Source organism: Capricornis sumatraensis, chromosome 4 (genome assembly GCF_032405125.1).
Source record: "Capricornis sumatraensis isolate serow.1 chromosome 4, serow.2, whole genome shotgun sequence".
NCBI classification, from domain to species: domain Eukaryota; kingdom Metazoa; phylum Chordata; class Mammalia; order Artiodactyla; family Bovidae; genus Capricornis; species Capricornis sumatraensis.
The window spans coordinates 140822167-140840954 of NC_091072.1; the positions used below are offsets into that span (position 1 = coordinate 140822167).

Consider the following 18788-nt stretch of genomic DNA (forward strand, 5'->3'; position numbering starts at 1 on the left):
GGGGGAGGGGGTATTTAAACCACTTTTGCTCCCCTTCCAATAGTCAGAATGGGAGAAAATTATTGCAAACAAAGCAATTGACAAAGGATTAATTTCCAAAATCTATAAGCAGCTCACAGCTCAACAGCACAAAAACAACCCAATCAAAAACGGGCAGAAGACCCAGACAGACATTTCTCCAAAGAAGATATGTTATTGTTGTTCAGTTGCTAAGTCGTGTCTGACTCTTTGCAATCCCATGGATTACAGCACATCAGTCTTCTCTGTCCTCCACTATCTCCTTGCTCAAATTCATGTCCATTGAGTCGGTGATGCTATCTAACCATCTCATCCTTTGCCGCCCCCTTCTCCTTTTGCCTTCAGTCTTTCTCAGGAAGAAGACATACAGATGGCCTACAAACACATGAAAAGATGCTCAACAACCTCTGGGCCACCAGGGAAGCCCTCACTCATTATTAGAGAAATGCAAACCAAAACTACAATGAGGTGTCGCCTCACACCAATCAGGGTTAATCGTTATGGTCATTACACCTAGAGAGAAGGAATATGTGAGGAGACGAGACAGGAGGCCTAAGATGAGGAAGAAATGAGAATTCTGGCTGGCTCATGCTATCCCCGTGTCAGTCTTTCTTGCTGCTGCCAAGGTCAGGGGCCAGGCGAGGTACCAGCAGGGGGAACAGGAGAGAGACCAGCAGAGGGGGGAATAGGGGAGAGAGGCTGAGGGGCCCTCCAAGTCAGAGGTGGGCTACCTGTCTCAAGAGGACCCAAACCAACAAGATGTGTTTCAGGTGGATGAGAACCTGGGAGCTTACGATGTGCGTATCTAGAGAAGGCTTCATCACCACATGAACAGACAGATACACGCTCAGGGCATTAGGCACAGCAAAACGTTCCAGGGAAGGACTTCACTGGAATTTCCCAGCCAGGGTTCATATATTAGACAAACAAAAAATAAAACAGTAAGATTCACAGTTCCAAACTATCCACACAGAGTGCCTAGGAGAAGGGGTTAATTCAGGGGTCAGGCGGGCAGGTAAGATACCCCAGCCGAACGGGAGGTGCTGTTATCGAAGAATTCCAAGTGCCTTTCGAAGTGCCTGGCGACGGTCACGCAGAGGAGGTGGAAGGGGGTGACAGAAGTCCTCCTCTCCAAAGAACTATGTTTACACCCGCTGGGGAGGGACAGTGCCACTCCGTTCACTTCTTCTGGAACTGAAGAGTCCAGCAGCCTAGATCTAGGGAGAAAAGGGCATGAATCAGTGACTTTAATTTTTTTCATGGTAGAGACATGGAAGGACTCTCAAGGTAGAATATCCCTCTATTTCCCTATCCTTTTGTTTTAGCCTCCAAAGTTTACAAGTGTCCCTCCAGAAAGGCCCAGAGACTTTATCTTTTTCCACGATTCATTCTGGAACATTGAACTAGGCTGTCGTATTGGCTAGGGCAGGGGGTGCATTTTGAGCAAGACAACCAGTCTGTCCTACAGGAAATTAACCCTGAATATTCACTGGGAGGACTGATGCTGAAGGTGAAGCTCCAATACTTTGGTCACATGATGCGAAGAGCTGACTCACTGGAAAAGACCCTGATGCTGGGAAAGACTTCAGGCCAGGAGGAGAAGAGGCCAGCAGAGGATGAGATGGTTGGATGGCGTCATTGACTCAATGGACATGAGTTTGAGCTAACTCCAGGAGATGGTGAAGGCCAGGGAAGCCTGGCATGCTGCAGTTCATGTGGTCAAAGAGTCAAACACAACTTAGCACTTCAACAACACTAAGAGTTCTTCACAGTAGGTAACTGCCACAAGCCCTGCACGAGGCTGGCATCACCAGCCTTACCCAGGAAAGGCCCGGAGTAACAGTAAAAGCTATGACCCCACACTTCCAAATGTCTCCTCTAAGAGAGAGGGTACCATTTCCAGCTCAGAGCAACCAAGCAATAGTTCAAGGTCATCACTCACCCCTACGAAATAATGCTGGTCCAAAACAGCTATTTCCTGATACCTAGCAACTCAAGAAGGTGCCCACCCGCACCCCTGGCCTTCTAAAGAGCAGACTTGGAGTTGGCTGTGTCTACCCTTCACCCTCAAGAGTAACCACACACTTTCTTTCCCAAGCTTGTCACCTGGTAGGGAGAGTCGACGAACTTTATCCTCGAGAGGAATCTGCGCAGCTCCCCGCGGCCGATTTTGGGGGTGGTCTCCTCCAGCTGGACCATTTGGCCTTCCATCAGCGCCCACCGCAGACTGAGCTTGCTGACCACCAGGGGTGCCGGGTGCCCTTCAGAGCTGGGCCCTGTTGTCCTGGTAACGTAAAAGGCGTCTTTCCACAGGTCGTTGATCCCAACTGAGGCAGGATACAAAGGAGAGCAGTCAGTGAGGACAGAAGACTTGGGCTCACAGGAGAGTGGTTGGGCTCAAGACTCATTCACCCATTTCCTCCTCTGCTGATTCATGCAAGACGTTTACTGAGCGCTAATCAACACAAGGGACCGACTAGACTATGGGTGCACACTGGTGAGCAGCTGGTGGCCAGCAAAGCGGCAAATCCTCTGTTTCTATACCTGCGCTTCTCCACAGCGGCTACCTTTTTGCACTTAATAATTTCTTTATCTTGGCTGTGTTGGGTCTTCGTTGCGTCTCGTGGGATCTCTCATTGCAGCACACAGACTCTGGTTGTGGCGCACAGACTTCAGTAGTTGTGGCACAGGCTTAGTTGCTCTGTGGCATGCGGAATCTTAGTTCCCTGACCAGGGGTCGAACCCATGTCCCTTGCATTTCAAGGTGGATTCTTTACACTGAGCTACCAGGTAAGTCCCAAAGCTGCTTCTGAGAAAGCCCAAGATCAGGAAGTGAGGGGACTCTGGCCAACTGTGGTAGAAAAGAGAGCACAACAAACTAGAAATTCTAGTTAACTCTAGTTAATCTAGGTAACTCCTAGATTGTCAGTGCCTCGTGGCCTAATCTCTGTACCAAGTTAGTGTTTATTCTGCCTCATCTATAAACCAGGTGTTGCAATAAAAATGGTCTTGATTCTTAATTACCATTATGTAATGTTCATTGGAACAATGATGGGTTCAAAATTGGGAAAGGAATACAATAAGGCTGTATAACTGTCACCTTACTTATTTAACTTATATGCAGAGTACATTATGCAAAATGCCGGGCTGGATGAATCATAATCTATAATCAAGACTGCTGGGAGGAATATCAATAACCTGAGATATGCAGATGACACCCTAATGACAAAAAGCAAGAAGGAGCTAAAGAGCCTCTTGATGAGGTTGAAAGAGGAGAGTGAAAAAGTTGGCTTGAAACTCAACATTATAAAAACTAAGATCATGGCATCTGGTCCCATCACTTCATGGCGAAAAGAAGGGGAAAAAGTGGAAAGGGGAACAGTGGAAGCAGTGACACTGGGCTCCAAAATCACCGTGGACAGTGACTGCAGCCATGAAATTAAAAGATCCTTGCTCCTTGGAAGGAAAGCTATGACAAACCTAGACAGTGTATTAAAAAGCAGAGACATCATTTTGCTGACAAAGGTCAGCACTGTCAAAGCTATGGTTTTTCCAGTAGTCATGTATGGATGTGAGAGCCGGACCATAAAGAACGCTTGAACACCAAAGAACTGCTGCTTTTGAATTGCGGTACTGGAGAAGACTCTTGAGAGTCCCTTGGACTGCAAGGAGATCAAACCAGTCAATCTTAAATGAAATCAGTCCTCAATATTCATTGGAAGGACTGATGCTGAAGCTGAAGCTCCAATATTTTGACCACCTGATGCCAAGAGCTGACTCACTGGAAAAGACCCTGATGCTGGGAACGATTGAGGGCAGAAGAAGAGGGCAGCAGAGGATGAAATGGTTGCATAGCATCACTGACTCACTGGGCATGAATTTGAGCAAACTCTGGGAGCTGATGATGGACAGGGAGGCCTGGTGGGCTGCAGTCCATGGGGTCACAAAGAGTTGGACACAACTTGGCAACTGAACAACATGAAACAACACTTGCCAATGTTAGTGGTTATGAGTGGTCAGACTGCAGGTGACTTTTCTTCTTCCCTTTTCCTCTTGGCTCCAGTTTCCATGCACTGGGCATGTGCAGTAAGAAAGTCTCTACGGAGCCTAACCCACTCCAGTATTCTTGCCTGGCAAATCTCACAGAGGAGCCTAGGGGGCTGCAATCCACAAGGTCGCAAAGAATCGGACATGACTGAGCCTAAACAAATGCCCTGAGGAAATATCCTGCCTCTGTTTTATCCTTTGCAGTGAGTTCTGGCTCCTAAGCTCCTACAGGGTTGAGAAACTACTCTGATTTGTATTCCCAGCACTAGGCGCAGTGCCTGGCCCATGGCTGACGATTGGTAAACGCCTGCTAAAACATTAGCTCCCTGGATGCTTGGGGATGGGACAGCACTGCCCGGTAGCTTCTAGCATTCTAGAATGTTCGGGGACTGTGGGTCCTCACCCTGTGAGCCAGGTACAGCCTCAGAGGGCGCTCTTGGGCGGTGGCCCCAGGCGCCATGGTACCAAGGGAAATGCAGGGAGCCGCTCGGGGCACACGTCCTGCTCTCATCCACAGCACACACCTCATCCCCCTCACCCGGCCAGCACGTCCCCTCCCCTCCTCTGCATCACCCCCAGGGACTTACCCTCTGAAGCTGTCACAGTGCCAGTGGCATTGGCCAGATCCAGGAGGATGGAGGGGAAGGTCGGATGCAGGAGGTATAGGTGGTGAAGGCTGGGTGGCTCAGTTCCCAGGACAACATCCTGATGATGAGAAACAGGGAGAGCAAAGGTCAGTCCACATTCCCTTGTTGCTCAGATGAAAGGACGGCAGAGACGGTGGGGGTTACTCATCCGCTATGAGGCCAAGCCCCGATCCCACTCCAGGGCGTGTATGAGAGAAACTCCACGTACGAGAGACATGTCATTTCGAATCTCAAAACACTGACTAAACACTAACTTCATCAAACCACCAGAGCTGGAAAATGCTTTCTCCCTCATAGGAAACAGGAAGGAAGAAAGAAAATAGGCATGTCCCAGGAGAGAAAATGATGGAGCCTTCACAGTCTGGTGCCTCTGGGAGTATTAGGAACAGTTCTTCCCCGGCAGCAGGAGGGGTTTTGTCAAGGGAAAGCCTGCTTATAAAAACACGGTGAACCAAAGACTCCTGCTTTCACTGGATAGCAAAGCCAACTGCAAGTGTCAAGCTAAAAAATAAATTCATAAAAATCTTATCTATTCCTGAAATAACTAAGACATGGATCAGACACTAATTAATTACAAAAACAAAAATCCCAAGATCTCATTGTCAGTCTCCTGACCCCCTAAGGCAGAAGCAATGCACATTGGAACTTTCTTCACCATCTGACTGCATGCAAGGTTGATATTCTGCAGACACAACACCGTACAGCACAGGAACCCCGTGAATGGGTACCCAGTGCCTCCCCTCCCGGGAGTGAGTGTCAGCCCTGCTCCTCCACAGTCAGCAGGGGAGGGGAAGTCACTTGGCAGGAAGCTCACAATCCCGCTCCCACCAGTACCCACAAAGCATAAGAGGGACTTCCCATATCCAGGATCCCAGCACCATGGGCAGCTCACATGACAAGAAAATAGCTTATTCATGTCACAGACACCTAAGTTACCAGGGGAGAAGGCTAGGGGGAAGGGATAGTTAAGGAGTTTGGGACTGACATGTACACACTGCTATATTTGAAATGGATAACCACGTGTGGCTGAGTCCCTTTGCAGTCCACCTGAAACTATCACAACATTGGTAATTGGCTATACTCCAATATAAAAAGTTATTTTTTAAAAAAAAGGATAACCAAGAAGAATGTACAGTATAGCACAGGGAACTCTGTTCAACATTCTGTAACAACCTAAATGGGAAGAGAATTTGAAAAAGAAGAGATACATGTATATATATATAACTGAATTTCTCTGTTGTATACCTGATACTAACATTTATTAATCAACTATGTGAAAGTGAAAGTGTTAGCTGCTCAGTCGAATCCCACTCTCTGCAACCCCAAGGACTGTAGTCTGCCAGGCTCCTCTCAGTCCATGGGACTCTCCAGGCAAGAATACTGGAGAGGGTTCCTGTGCCCTTCTCCAGGGGATCTTCTCGACCCAGGGATCAAACCCGGGTCTCTCGCATCTCCTGCTTTAGCAGGTGGGTTCTTTACCAGTAGTGCCACTCCAAAAATTTTAAAAAAAAGAAAGAAAGGACATAGCCAAAGTCCCTCCTCACTGCCTACAGGATGAGCCCAAACTCCTTCGCGTGAAAACCAAGGTCTTACACCATGTAACCTAAATCAGCCTTTCCAAGCCTCCTATGATTATCTGCCTGCACATCCATGCTCCAAGAAGGTCTGTGAAACAAGCTCACACTTCACCAGGCTTTACCTGTCCTTGGCCAATTTCATTTCCCCTTGGACATCATCCTCAAGGGCCACTTCCACATTAAAACACTTGTCATGAGGTCTCCAACTCGATGCCACCTCTTGAGTGAAAAGCCCCCCCACACACACAAAATGAAGACCCTCCTCCTTTGGTGCTTCCATCTAAACTTTGTATCTGCACCCCCTTAGAGCATTTGTAGCCTGCTTTTGTTTTGTGCTTATTTGTAGATGCTTACATTTGACAGTCATCTGGTCTGAGTCCCTCGTTTTATTAAATGAGGAAACCAGGAAGTTAAATGTTAGGTAGAATGTCCACGGTCATACATTAGGGAACTTCAGAGTTAGGACAATCATCATTGGAAATCTGATCCTAAAGCGAGGGACTATATTAGCATCTGCATTAACAGATAAAGAGCGTGAGACTCAGAAAAGGTAAGTTCTAGAGTGCATGGCTGATGAACTCAGGACTGCCCCTCCGTCAGGCTCCCCATCACCCAGGATCATCTGCTTGTCCTCCAGATGGCAGCACTGCCCCCAGTTTATCCTGAGGTCCCTGGCGCACAGTAGGTGCTGGTCAACTTGGGTTTAAGTAAACTAAATCAAAGTGAGTCTTACTCAAACCCCCCTGGCACCCGGCAGGGGCAGCACCACCAACTCCTCAACCCCATTAAAGCCCCTCAGGATAGTACTGAAGATGTTCTCAGGGCCTCCCTGGCGGCTCAGTAGTGAAGAATCTGCCTGCCAGTGCAGGAGATGTGGGTTCGATCCCTAGTCTGGGAAGATCCCGCGTGCCAGTGCACAGTAACTGCTGAGCCCATGCACCACATCTACTGAATCTGTGCTCTCGAGCCCAGGAACCACAACTACGGAGTCCATGTGCTGCAGCTACTAAAGCCTGTACACCCTAGGGCCCATGGGAATCCACTGCAACTGAGAGCAGCGCCCACTCGCCCCAAGCCCGCACAGAGACGAAGACCGGCACAGCCAAAAATTAAGTAAGTAATTAAATCAAAAAGAAATCTGTTCTCGAATCTGCCTTCTGCACATCAGAACGTCTCTCCTGTGAACCCCCAGGGGAACCTTCATCTTCAGCCAATCGAGAGAGTCAGAGATGACTTAGCGACTAGAAACAACAACATGGTTTCCTCACAACACTGAGATGGTTTCTGCTGCACAGTGAAGCGAATCAGCCTTATGCACACACACATGCCCTCCCTTCTGGGTTTCCTACCCATCCAGGTCACTGTCTCTACCCACAACCACTCCGGAGAGAGCAGGTCTAACAAGACCTCCAGACCCGGTCAGGCTCAAGAGCAGGTGCCATCTGACATTAGGCTCACTCACGGGATTGGGCGATGCAGCTGACAGCCCTTCAGCCCAGAAGAGGAAGACAGATTTCTGCTCCACAGTGGCTGCTGATGTGGCCGGAGTTTCTTTCATGTGACACGGGATGCTGTAACTCCACGTGACCAGGCCAGAGTCTCCGTCCACCACCATCACCTGCAGAAGAGAAGGCGATGAGTACAACCCATCCTCAGAGAGACAGCAAAACGCACAAACACAAAACCAGACAAAAACCCACAGACACGCAAACACCACACACATTAACGGAGCTTAAACCAGATGCAAACAATGGGGTGTTCAGGGAGCGTTACGTAACAACTAGGTCCAGGAGTCTGGGCAAGGACATGAACTTGGGCAAACTCTGGAAAACAGAGAGGGACATGGGGGCCTGGTGTGCTGCAGTCCATGGGGTCACAAAGATTCGGACATGACTTCGCAACTCAACAACAACAACCAGAAGTCTAGACAGAGCCTAAAGGACTGAAGAATTCCCGGTGGGAGGGGACATTACAAATCATCAAGGCCTCCTCTCATCGTCAGATGAGGAAACAGAGGCTCAGAGACAGGAAGTGACACCAATTACTCTGTACTTGGGGCGGTCCTGGGCGGAGCAGCCATTCCGCTGTGGAGGAGCTAAAACCCACACCTCGTCTCTGTCCCTTCCTGCTGGTGACCATGGCCAACCACAGTTACGGGAACACAATCAGGTGACAGCTCAGTCCTGTCCCCTGTGCTTTAGAGTCTGACTCTGCCATGTGCAACCTGGCAGGTGCAGCTCAGACCAAGGGGAGCCTCAAATTTAAAAGAGCAAACTCTGAACAGGCAAAAAATGAATAAATTAAGAGAAAATTCACTCAGCTGTATCTCTCAAAAGATAATTAAGGGGAATTCAAAATCCCTGGCTGCATGCATACTTCCTCATCACCCCAAATCCCTCATACTGCACAGTTCTAGAACAAAACAGCTTCCCATTTGCCAAAATTCCAGGGACTTCCCTGATGGCTGAGTATGGCTGAATGGGCAAAGAATCTGCCTGCAATGCAGGAGCTGCAGGAGACTTGGGTTCAATCCCTGGGTCAGGAAGATGCCCTACAGGAGAACAAAGCAACCCACTCCAGTATTCTTGACCAGGAAATCCTATGGCTAGAGGCATCTGGCAGGCTACAGTCCATGGGGTCGCAGAGAGTCAGACATGACTTAGCGACCAGATGACAACAACATTGGTGACCTTGGAATACACTCCACCATACATCTCAGGGCCTCTGGAGCTCCTGAGTGGATCTGCCCTGCTTCTAGAAATGCAATTCAACTGCCAGGCACTGATAACCTTTCCCTCCTTCATGAAGTCTTCCATGACAACCCACTGCCCCAGCTGGCCTACCTTCTCTGAAATCTCAGTATATAAACTGAAGTGGTACATTTATTGGTACCAGCCTTTCCCCAGCAAGAGACTTCAGAAAGCACATGGACACTGAGAATCCACAAGGAACTGCTATACAAGGAGTAGGGCAGCGAGAAAAGCTTCTGCTGCTGTAGATGTTAGCACTGCATTGTGACTGTTCATTTTACCCACCCAGCTACACTTGGAGTTCTTGGAAGGAAGGGACCGTGTTTTAAGGTTCTTTCTATTTTTCATGATGCCAAGCGCAGGCCTGGACACCAAGTTCATTCTGGATATATGTTCTGACTGATCTTCATCCCCAGGTTTTACCTTTTTCATCCCAACTCCATTTGGTATCTGCAGAAGGAAATCTATCGTCTCATCATCCGTGAAATACCCCGGAGTAGGCTGGCTGCAAGTGAAAGCAATGTGAGTGATAGGAAGTGAAGGACCAAAAGGGGAGAATGGGACCCCCCTCCCCGTGCACCGGCTCCAGATATTAACATCAAGCAATGGTTCCACATGGTTTTGAGTAGAAGCACATCACTAACCTGTGCGGGCCTTGGAGGCCCAAGACCCAGGAAGGGGTGAGGTTCTGCCCCCGAAGCAGGACGAGGCCTTGTCTGGTTGTGATCAGGAGGTTGCTGCTGTTGGAATCCGGCGCCTTCACCATCTGGAGGAGCTCCACCCCATCGCTGAGTTAAATGAGAGACCCCGACAGTCTCAGCCTGGGGTGAAATTCCTGCCCATATATTCTGGCTAATCCTCTAAGTGCAGATGTCTGTACAGACCCTTGCATTAGTCTCCTACCAGGATCTTGTCTTGGGACTTTCCTGGTGGTCCAGTGGTTAAGACTCCATGCTTAAATTGCAGGTGACATGTGTTTGCTCCCTGGTAGGGGGAGTGAGATCCCACATACTACATGGTGTAGCCAAAAAAAATTTTTTTGTTAAAGAGGGGCACTCTTGCTGTTTCATTTGAATCTCTTTTTCCTGGTTTCTTTAGAAATCAAGGAGCCCTAGAAAATTTATGCAATTTCAGAAGGAAAAGACAAGAAAAGTGCCCCTCACATTGGATGCTCTGAAAAGATAACAGAGCTGAGAACAATCACAGGGAAGGAGCCAGAGGTCGGGACAGGATGCCTGAAACTGTCATTACGCTTGGAAAGCAGCTCATTCTCGTCGTTGCTGTTGTTGTCACTAAGTTGTATCCAACTCTGTGATCCCATGGACTGCAGCACACCAGGCTTCCCTGTCCTTCAGCATCTCCCGGAGTTTGCTCAAACTCATGTCCATTGAGTCAGTGATGCTATCTAACCATTTCATTCTCTGTCACCCCCTTCTCCTCCTGCCCTCAATCTCTCCCAGCATCAGGGTCTTATCTAATGAGCTGGCTTCCCCCATCAAGGGGCTAAAATATTGGAGCTTCAGCACCAGCTCACACTCGACACTTCATCAAATTATTGGGTTGGTCAAAAAGTTCATTTGGGTTTTTCTGTTAAGATCTTAAGGGAAAACTCGAATGAACTGTTTGACCAGCCCAATATTTCTTCCTTTGTACAGATGCTGCTGCTGCTGCTGCTGCTGCTAAGTCACTTCAGTCGTGTCTGACTCTGTGCGACCCCATAGATGGCAGCCCATCAGGCTCCCCCATCCCTGGGATTCTCCAGGCAAGAACACTGGAGTGGGTTGCCGTTTCCTTCTCCAATGCGTGAAAGTGAAGTTGCTAGAACCACTCTATTTCACATCTGTCAAATGCACTGACACGATATGATACCGCCTAAGAAAATGCTGGGTTTCCCCAGTGGCTCAGCAGTGAGAAATCCACCTGCAATGCAAGTGACATGGGTTCAATCCCTGGGTCGAGAAGATGCCCTGGAGAAGAAAATGGCAACCTACTCCAATATTCTTACCTGGGAAATCCCATGGACAGAGGAGCCTGGTGGGCTATAGTCCATGGGGTTGCAAGGAGTTGGATAGGACTGAGTCAGACACACTTAGCACTGAACAACAACAAAGAAAATGCTAGAAGGTGATCTGAAGCTTCTGGTAGAAGAATAACAAAGATAATTATTACCCAGGCCCAGGGTGAAATGGATAACATCCACTGCATATGACAAATAACAAGCTTTTAGTTAAGAAAAAAATGAGGCAAAAAAAAAAAAAGATTTCGTGGATGTTATTTTTTTCCTCTGCCACAGTGATTATTTAAGAGAAAAACACAGGAACGCAGCAGGGCTGATCCTTCAGTAGAGTTTTACAAGCAGTTCTGTTAAATAAATCCCATTTCCCTACCTGAGGTTCCCCAGTCTCAGCTGCCCTGCTCTGACTCCCACTCCAAACAAATACCCTTCTCTGCCCGCTGTGTGCAAAGTGATCACCTACATACAGACATCAACACATTATGTTGCCAGGAGAAGAGCATTTCTAATTCCTTGCAACCAGATTAGGAGGTGGTCCACGAAGGCCAGGCACCATTTTTACCCCCAAACCTCTGCCCACATGTCTGCCAGCCCACCAGACACCGAGATTCCAGGCAAGCGTGGGCTCAGGTCTCACCATGGCAGGACCAGACGGCTGCCCACCTGTAAACATCAATGAGCTCAGACAGGTTGACGGATCTCTGCTTCTCCCACTCAGGTTCCTCTATCTGCAGGGAAGGTGGTAAGTTGTCTCGATTTTGGGCCTGGATGAAAATATCCCGCAGGGCGACAGCCTGGATATTACCTAACAGCACAGAAGAACCAACATGGAGAAGCTGAACTCAATAGAACTTTCCCAGGGGGAGGACAGGAGTGGGAGACCCAGAGCCTGGGAGGAGGGATGGGTTCACACAGGGAGCCAGTAGGGAGGTGGCTAAGCAGATGCTGGGCAGTCTTCTCATTGGAGAAGGCGGCCAGGGACAGCAGAGTGAATACCCTGTGGCAGGGAGTCCCCGGCAGAGGAGGTGACAGAGGGCTGGCGTTGGAGACTCCAAGCTTTCTCCCCATCGTCCAGGGAGACCACCACACACCCATGGGGACAGCAGCAAAAACGAGCCTCACTTCTTACCAAAGCCAAACAGGATGTAGGCGGCCCCGCTGGCGGTGATGTAAACCTGAGGGCCAATCAGGTTGCCCACTCCCACGATGTTGTACTTCACAGGTCGGCCCACGGGGCTCCCTGTCCGGCCAGACACCAGCAGAAAACACAGATCCTGCTGATAAAGTGAAAGACCGGGGTTGAGTCCATAGAGACCCTGTTGTTACCGAATCAAGTCGTGTCTCCACAGTCATTCCTTCTCGTCAGCTAAGGGGTCAGAAACACCTCCCAAAGTTGAAAAGCCCAAGGCCACATCTGCTTTGCCATATTTCCCAGGAAGTTAGAAAGTGAAGCAAATGCCCCATCCCCTTGTAAGATACAAGCCAAGGGCACCTGCATGGTGATTTGGGCAACTTCTCCAAAGTACAGCTGTTGCTGAGGAGCAGTCTCCTGAAGCACTGAACTCTAGCCTAGAGCTACATACAGGACCTACCAGTCGCTACCCACCCCTATACCCATAAATCCCCAGCAATATGTGGTCCCACAAGAATCAGTGCAGGCCATGTGCTCCCATTATAACACACATGTCTGGCCTGGCCACTAGCAACCTCACTCGCAAGCAGACATCAGCAAACCTTTTCTGGGAAGGGCAAGACAGTAAACATTTTATGTTTTTCCAGCCAGGTAGTTTCCGCAGCAACTTCTCTACTCTACTCTAGTGAAAAAGCAGCCATAGACAATATGTGAATGAATACATGTGACAATAAAACTTTATTTACAAAAACAAACAGTGGGCCCAGCTTGGCCTGCAAGCCATGGTTTGCCAACCCCTGCACGAGAGGGTTTTCTTTTGGGAATAAAGGCACTGGTTGAGAAATACAAGGACTACATTGCTGTCTTGATTTCAGTAAAGCTTTTGACTGAGTTTATTGTCATGAATACTTATGGACAAGATAAAGAGATATGGTTCTCAGTGTACCCCAAGAAGGGGCCAACGCCAACCCAGAGGGAGTTTTGGTGGAATGTCACTTCACCCAGCTATTATCTTATTCCTATTATTCATTCTTTTATCAAAGACATGAATGAACAGAATTCAGGTTTATCACAAAGCTGAGAGAGACAGCTAGTATGCTGTATGACAAACTGAAAATTCCAAAAAGTCTTAGGCTGGAAGATGGGTCAAAATCTGGAAGAAAAAAATTGGCCCGTTAATTAAGACATGGATATTTCATGGTAACAAGACTTACTGTGGTGATCATTTTGAAATATATAGAAATATCAAATCGGTATGATGTATACCAGGAACGAACATAGTATTGCAGGTTAATTATATTATACTTCAAAAACAAATTCATAGAAAAAGAAATCAGATTTATGGTTCTAGAGGCAGGGGATGGGAGGAGGGGGCATTGAAGGAAGGTAATTGAAACTGACAAACTCCAGCTATAAGATAAATAAGTATTAGAGATGTAATATACAACATAATAAATATAATTAACAGTTATAAGTCATATATCCTAAGAATTTTTATCACAAGGAAAAATTTTTTCTATTTCTTTAATTTTGCATCAGTATGAGATAACAGATGTTCGCTAAATTTATTGCGGTCATCGTTTCATGACGTATGTAAGTCAAAGCATTTTGCTGTAACACCTTAAACAGTGCTATATGTCAGTTATACAGTGCTATTATGTCAGCTATATCTCAATAAAACTGGAAGGAAAAAAGAATGGGAGCAGTGGGAAAGCTATGTGTGTTTTAACTGATTATAAACAAAAACAGGAAGGGTATCACCATCTTTGGCTGCATTTATACGTATATGGAGTCAATATCAGAAGAGGTAACAATTTCTTTATTTTATATAACTGGTTATATTACAAACAGAATACTGTTTTCATTTATGGGTACCACATAAAAGAAATACAGACAAAGTGGAGTGAAAAAAGAAAGAAAGCAAGAAAGAAGGGGTCTGGATCATGTTGCATGAGCAACAGTATGAAAAACTAGCTATTCAGGCTTCCCTGGTGGCTCAGGTGGTAAAGAATCTGCCTGAAATGTAGGAGACCTGGGTTTGATCCCTGGGTCAGGAAGGATTCCCTAGAGGAGGGAATGGCTGTCCACTCCAGTATCCTTGCCGGAAGAATTCCACAGACAGACGACCCTGGTGGGCTAGAGTCCATGGGGTCACAAAGAGTCAGACACGATTGAGGGACTAACACTTCCTCTTTTTTTTAAGCCTTGACAGTAGCAGGCTTTAGAGGGACCAGGCTTCCAGCGAAAGAGCGTTCATGTAGAAGAGGATTAGATTCATTCAGAGTGCTCTACGGGGCTGATGTGGGCACAGTGAATGGAGGCTAGGAGAAAGCAGGTTTCTCACCCATAAGACAGAAATTTCTAGAGCGAACCAAGAATGAAATATACTATGTCACAAATCAGTGCTATTGCCATCAGCCTGAGGACTCAGAGGGTATGGCTGCCCACGTGTCTGGAACAGTGCATCAGTGACTGCAGCGCAGTGTGACAGCGTTAACGTCATGGCTTCCAAGGTCCACTCCCTCTGACGTGCTAGCCCAGATGCGCTCTGTAACCCCAGCCGGGTCCCAACGTCCCAAGGCTGCCTCACTCTAAGCCCAGATCTAAGAATGCTGCCCCTCGAAATCAAAGACCTGACACGCCTCATTCCCTCTTCCACGCCTACAGCAGACAGCAGGCATGTTCCTCGGGTTCTTCGTCGCTGGTACAGAAGTCAGAAAGGTCAGTATGAAGATGAAGCGATGGCTCTGAACCCACCACTTCTCCAAGACTTTGCTACCCCTGCCTATCACTTTCCAGACAGAATGGAGACTGATCCACATCCACATCCCTACCCCCACCACCAAAAAAAAAAACAGGCTCAGAGTAGGACTAGGTGAGAAGTCAACTCTTCTAACAGAGCCTCCCCAGCATGGAGGGCCCCTCAGTCAGGTCCCAGCCATCGTCCTGTCCCCCGCTCCTGGCCAGCAAGAAGCCAGACGGAGGAGTCAAGGCCAAGATTTATAACCTTGTTCGGGACATGTAAATCTGTCTGATGTTTTGCTGTGCTTCTGCCAACAACCATAGTTCCTTAAAACAACAAAAAAACAAAAACTAAACTCCCCATACTTCCCACTCCCCGACAGATGAACCTTCTGAAACTCACGCCCTGATGAACGGAATTGTTAAAATGTTCCCGACTCCCCAGTCTCTTCATTCACAGCAACCAGAATGAAAAAAGATTATGTGCAGAATTCTAGACACTTCGGTTCAATCTTCTCTGAGACCAACTGGCCAACTGAAGAAAAACAAACAGAAAGGACCCCTAAAAGTGACTCATCTGTGGAAATTTCCCTCATGATCTGTCTTCTCTTCTCTCATCTCATGAACATAGAGTGTCATCTGAAGTACTAGGGCAGGGCTCCTGAAACTTGTGACTGGTAGGGCACTCTGAGTTAGTTTATGGTTCTCTTGACAAAAAACCATAAAGTACTGACAAGTTTAATTCCATTCTAAATAATTTCATTTGCATATTTTGTACTAATAACTCCATTCCACGTAGGCATTACAAAAACCATGAGGTCTCGTCAAATTACAATAAGCTACAATGTTCTATAGACACATTTGTCCACAAATATTCTTGGCCAATTGTTTAATTCTTCTGTCCATGAGCCTCTTCTGGCAGATTCAGGCTAGACAGTCCAAGAAAAAGTCTAAGAGAAAGTCTGACAGCAGTTCTGAGAAAAGCTTCAGGAACGAAAACTTAAGACTGAGACAATTCTGGCCTGTGATTTAGGGAACATACTATTATTTTATCTGTGCAGAGAATAGCTAGCTGCCAGGCACTGGAATTCCAACAAAGCAAAAATTGAGGAGCAAAATTTAGGGACTACTGGACCAGAATGAGTCTGCAGTCACAGCCTAAACAACAACTCTTATTTTTCTGGTCCCTGTTGTTATTACTTGTTTCACTTACAATTATATATATATATATATCTCCTATGGACTTTCTATCAGTCTGTCTCACTGGTTTATAGTTGCAATAAAAGTTCAACATATTAATATATTCCCATTCCTTTTGTCACTTGTGTCTGAATGCGATAAGATGATAAGAGGCCAAACCAACATGCCTCCACAAACCTTAGTTTCTTCACTGACACATTTTTAACTGGTTAATGCCCAAGTTCACATGCCAACCCTTGTATGTCAAACACGAAGAGACAAAGCTCCACTGTAAAATCAACGATACAATACATACTCTTGGTGAAAAATAGGTACCACTCCAGGCATTTGAAATATGTTAGTTCTAATTTTCATAACAATCCTGCAAGTAGAGTAACATCCCCACTTTACATACGATGTAACCAGAGCTGGGACAGGCTCTGTGGTTTACCAAGAGCACAGAGCAGTAGAGTGGGAATTCAAACACAGACCTATTTGGCTCCCAAGCTCCACCATGCACGTCAATGGAACCAGGTGAATGGGTTCATACTGGCAATTTATTCACCTGAACTCACAAAGAGAATTTATTAAAAGCTAGTAGCATATTCAAAAGCAGAGACATTACTTTGCCAACAAAGGTCCGTCTAGTCAAGGATATGGTTTTTCCTGTGGTCATGTATGGATGTGAGAGTTGGACTGTGAAGAAGGCTGAGCGCCAAAGAATTGATGCTTTTGAACTGTGGTGTTGGAGAAGACTCTTGAGAGGCCCTTGGACTGCAAGGAGACCCAATCAGTCCATTCTGAAGGAGATCAGCCCTGGGTGTTCTTTGGAGGGAATGATGCTAAAGCTGAAACTCCAGTACTTTGGCCACTTCATGTGAAGAGTTGACTCACTGGAAAAGACTCTGATGCTGGGAGGGATTGGGGGCAGGAGGAGAAGGGGACGACAGAGGATGAGATGGCTGGATGGCATCACTGACTTGATGGATGTGACTTTGAGTGAACTCCGGGAGATAGTGATGGACAGGGAGGCCTGATGTGCTGCGATTCATGGGGTCGCAAAGAGCTGGACACAACTGAGCGACTGAACTGAACTGAACTGAAGCCCTTGTAATGAGGCGGTTTCAAGCAGCGTTTCTAGTAATGATACTAGGAAGTGACCAAAGTTGCCTTCCCTGTAAGAGACAAGGACAGCTGAGCATGGCACATACCTGCAACTCCCCAAAGGCCAGAACCGCGAGGTCTCTAACACCATCTTCATCCACATCCGGCAGTACCACGGCCGGGGCGGCCAGGGTCCCGTTGGATAAGTAGTTTGGGTTTAAAGTCCACATGGCTTTCCCTGGGGAAGGATCAAATTGCTGATCACAACGAGCGCTTTCTGCCTCTACAAAAGGCAGATGCTAGGCTCCCAGGCCAGAAAAGAGACTCAAAAAGGGCTGAGTGACAGACAGAAACTCCTACACACTTTTCCCTTTAGTTTGTATCTTGCTGGGGAGAAAGGTAGCAGGGAGTGTGAACTGAAATCTGCAAGTATCTGGCTATCAAGTCCATATAATAACCCAACACCTGGGTTTTTTAGGTAATAGGGACATGATGAAGTTTGTTCAAGAAAGAAAAGCCCCCTTGTCTGGAATGGAGGAATTGATCTGTTAAAGATGATTCCAACTACTAAGGAACTGTCCAAGGACAGCCAAACAGAAGCCCAACTCACTCCCTCTGGCACATGTTCAGAGGAGTAGAGAAACCATAAAAGATGACCTCAGTTCTGGAGTTAACTCACATGCAAAATTTTTCCTTCACTCAGAAGAACCCCATACCCAGACTCCAATCTTTACACCTAGGAAGGAGGCTACTTACCCAACTTTATTTGAGTCCAAGGTTAAGAGCACACGGGAAGTGTAAGACTCTGTAAGGAGGCTTCATAATACTTGGTTTTTTTCTCTCTCTTTTGTCACATATGTCTGAATGCGGTAAGATGAGAAGAGGCCAAACCAACAAGCCTGCACAAACCTTAAGTTTTTTCACTGGCCTACTTTTAACTGGTTAATGCCCAAGTTTACATGTGAACCCTTATATATCAAATACAAAGAGACAAAGCTCCACTGTCTTCTGTACAAAGAACACAGCAGGGAGATTATTTCAAAACCGAAAGCCCTGGGGCAGTTTCTGTTTGGATAACTCAGTTTAGCCCTATCCTATCACCAAACAGGTTGAACCATGGATGTGCTACTCTACTTAAACCCTTTCTCTTATTTCCCTCAATATCCACCTTCCAGAGCAGGAGATCAGACCTCCCACCATGGGAGAGTGGAACGGTCCCTTCCCTACCAGACTGCTCTAATCGAAGATGAGGGCTCCCAGGAGCAGGGCTCTCTCGTGGCCAGCGATCTTTACCTGACGTCCCGTTGAATGCACTGAGCATCTTGTGTGTCCCCGTCACCAGGCAGACAGTTTTGGCCATGTCCCCTGGTGTCAGATCCAAACAGGTAATATCTCGGGCTTCCTCGGGGAGGGGACTAGACCACAGCGTGCTGCCGTTCATCCCCGAAAGGCACACGAGGACAGCAGGGGGTCTGGAGACACCTAAAAGCACACAAGAGACGGCAAAGGGAGGAAGCCAAGGAGATGAGAGGGAGATATGAGCAGGGGACCAGGAAAGCTAAAGGACCTGTGTGCTCA

The 18788-nt window shown here is 47.2% G+C and overlaps 1 protein-coding gene across 1 annotated transcript in view; it reads right to left on the reverse strand.

Moving 5' to 3' along the window:
• FAM234B (family with sequence similarity 234 member B) overlaps positions 1-18788 on the reverse strand; it is a 37672-nt gene continuing 18884 nt past the window's right edge. Inside the window, exons 4-13 of the mRNA XM_068971325.1 lie at positions 18504-18692; positions 17318-17448; positions 12183-12330; positions 11717-11858; positions 9684-9827; positions 9463-9544; positions 7752-7907; positions 4653-4770; positions 2125-2345; positions 1-1235 (exon numbers count right to left, since the gene is read on the reverse strand). Coding sequence (XP_068827426.1) covers positions 1230-1235; positions 2125-2345; positions 4653-4770; positions 7752-7907; positions 9463-9544; positions 9684-9827; positions 11717-11858; positions 12183-12330; positions 17318-17448; positions 18504-18692 — 1337 coding nt within the window. The 3' untranslated portion in view covers positions 1-1229. The remainder of the gene's footprint in view (positions 1236-2124; positions 2346-4652; positions 4771-7751; positions 7908-9462; positions 9545-9683; positions 9828-11716; positions 11859-12182; positions 12331-17317; positions 17449-18503; positions 18693-18788) is intronic.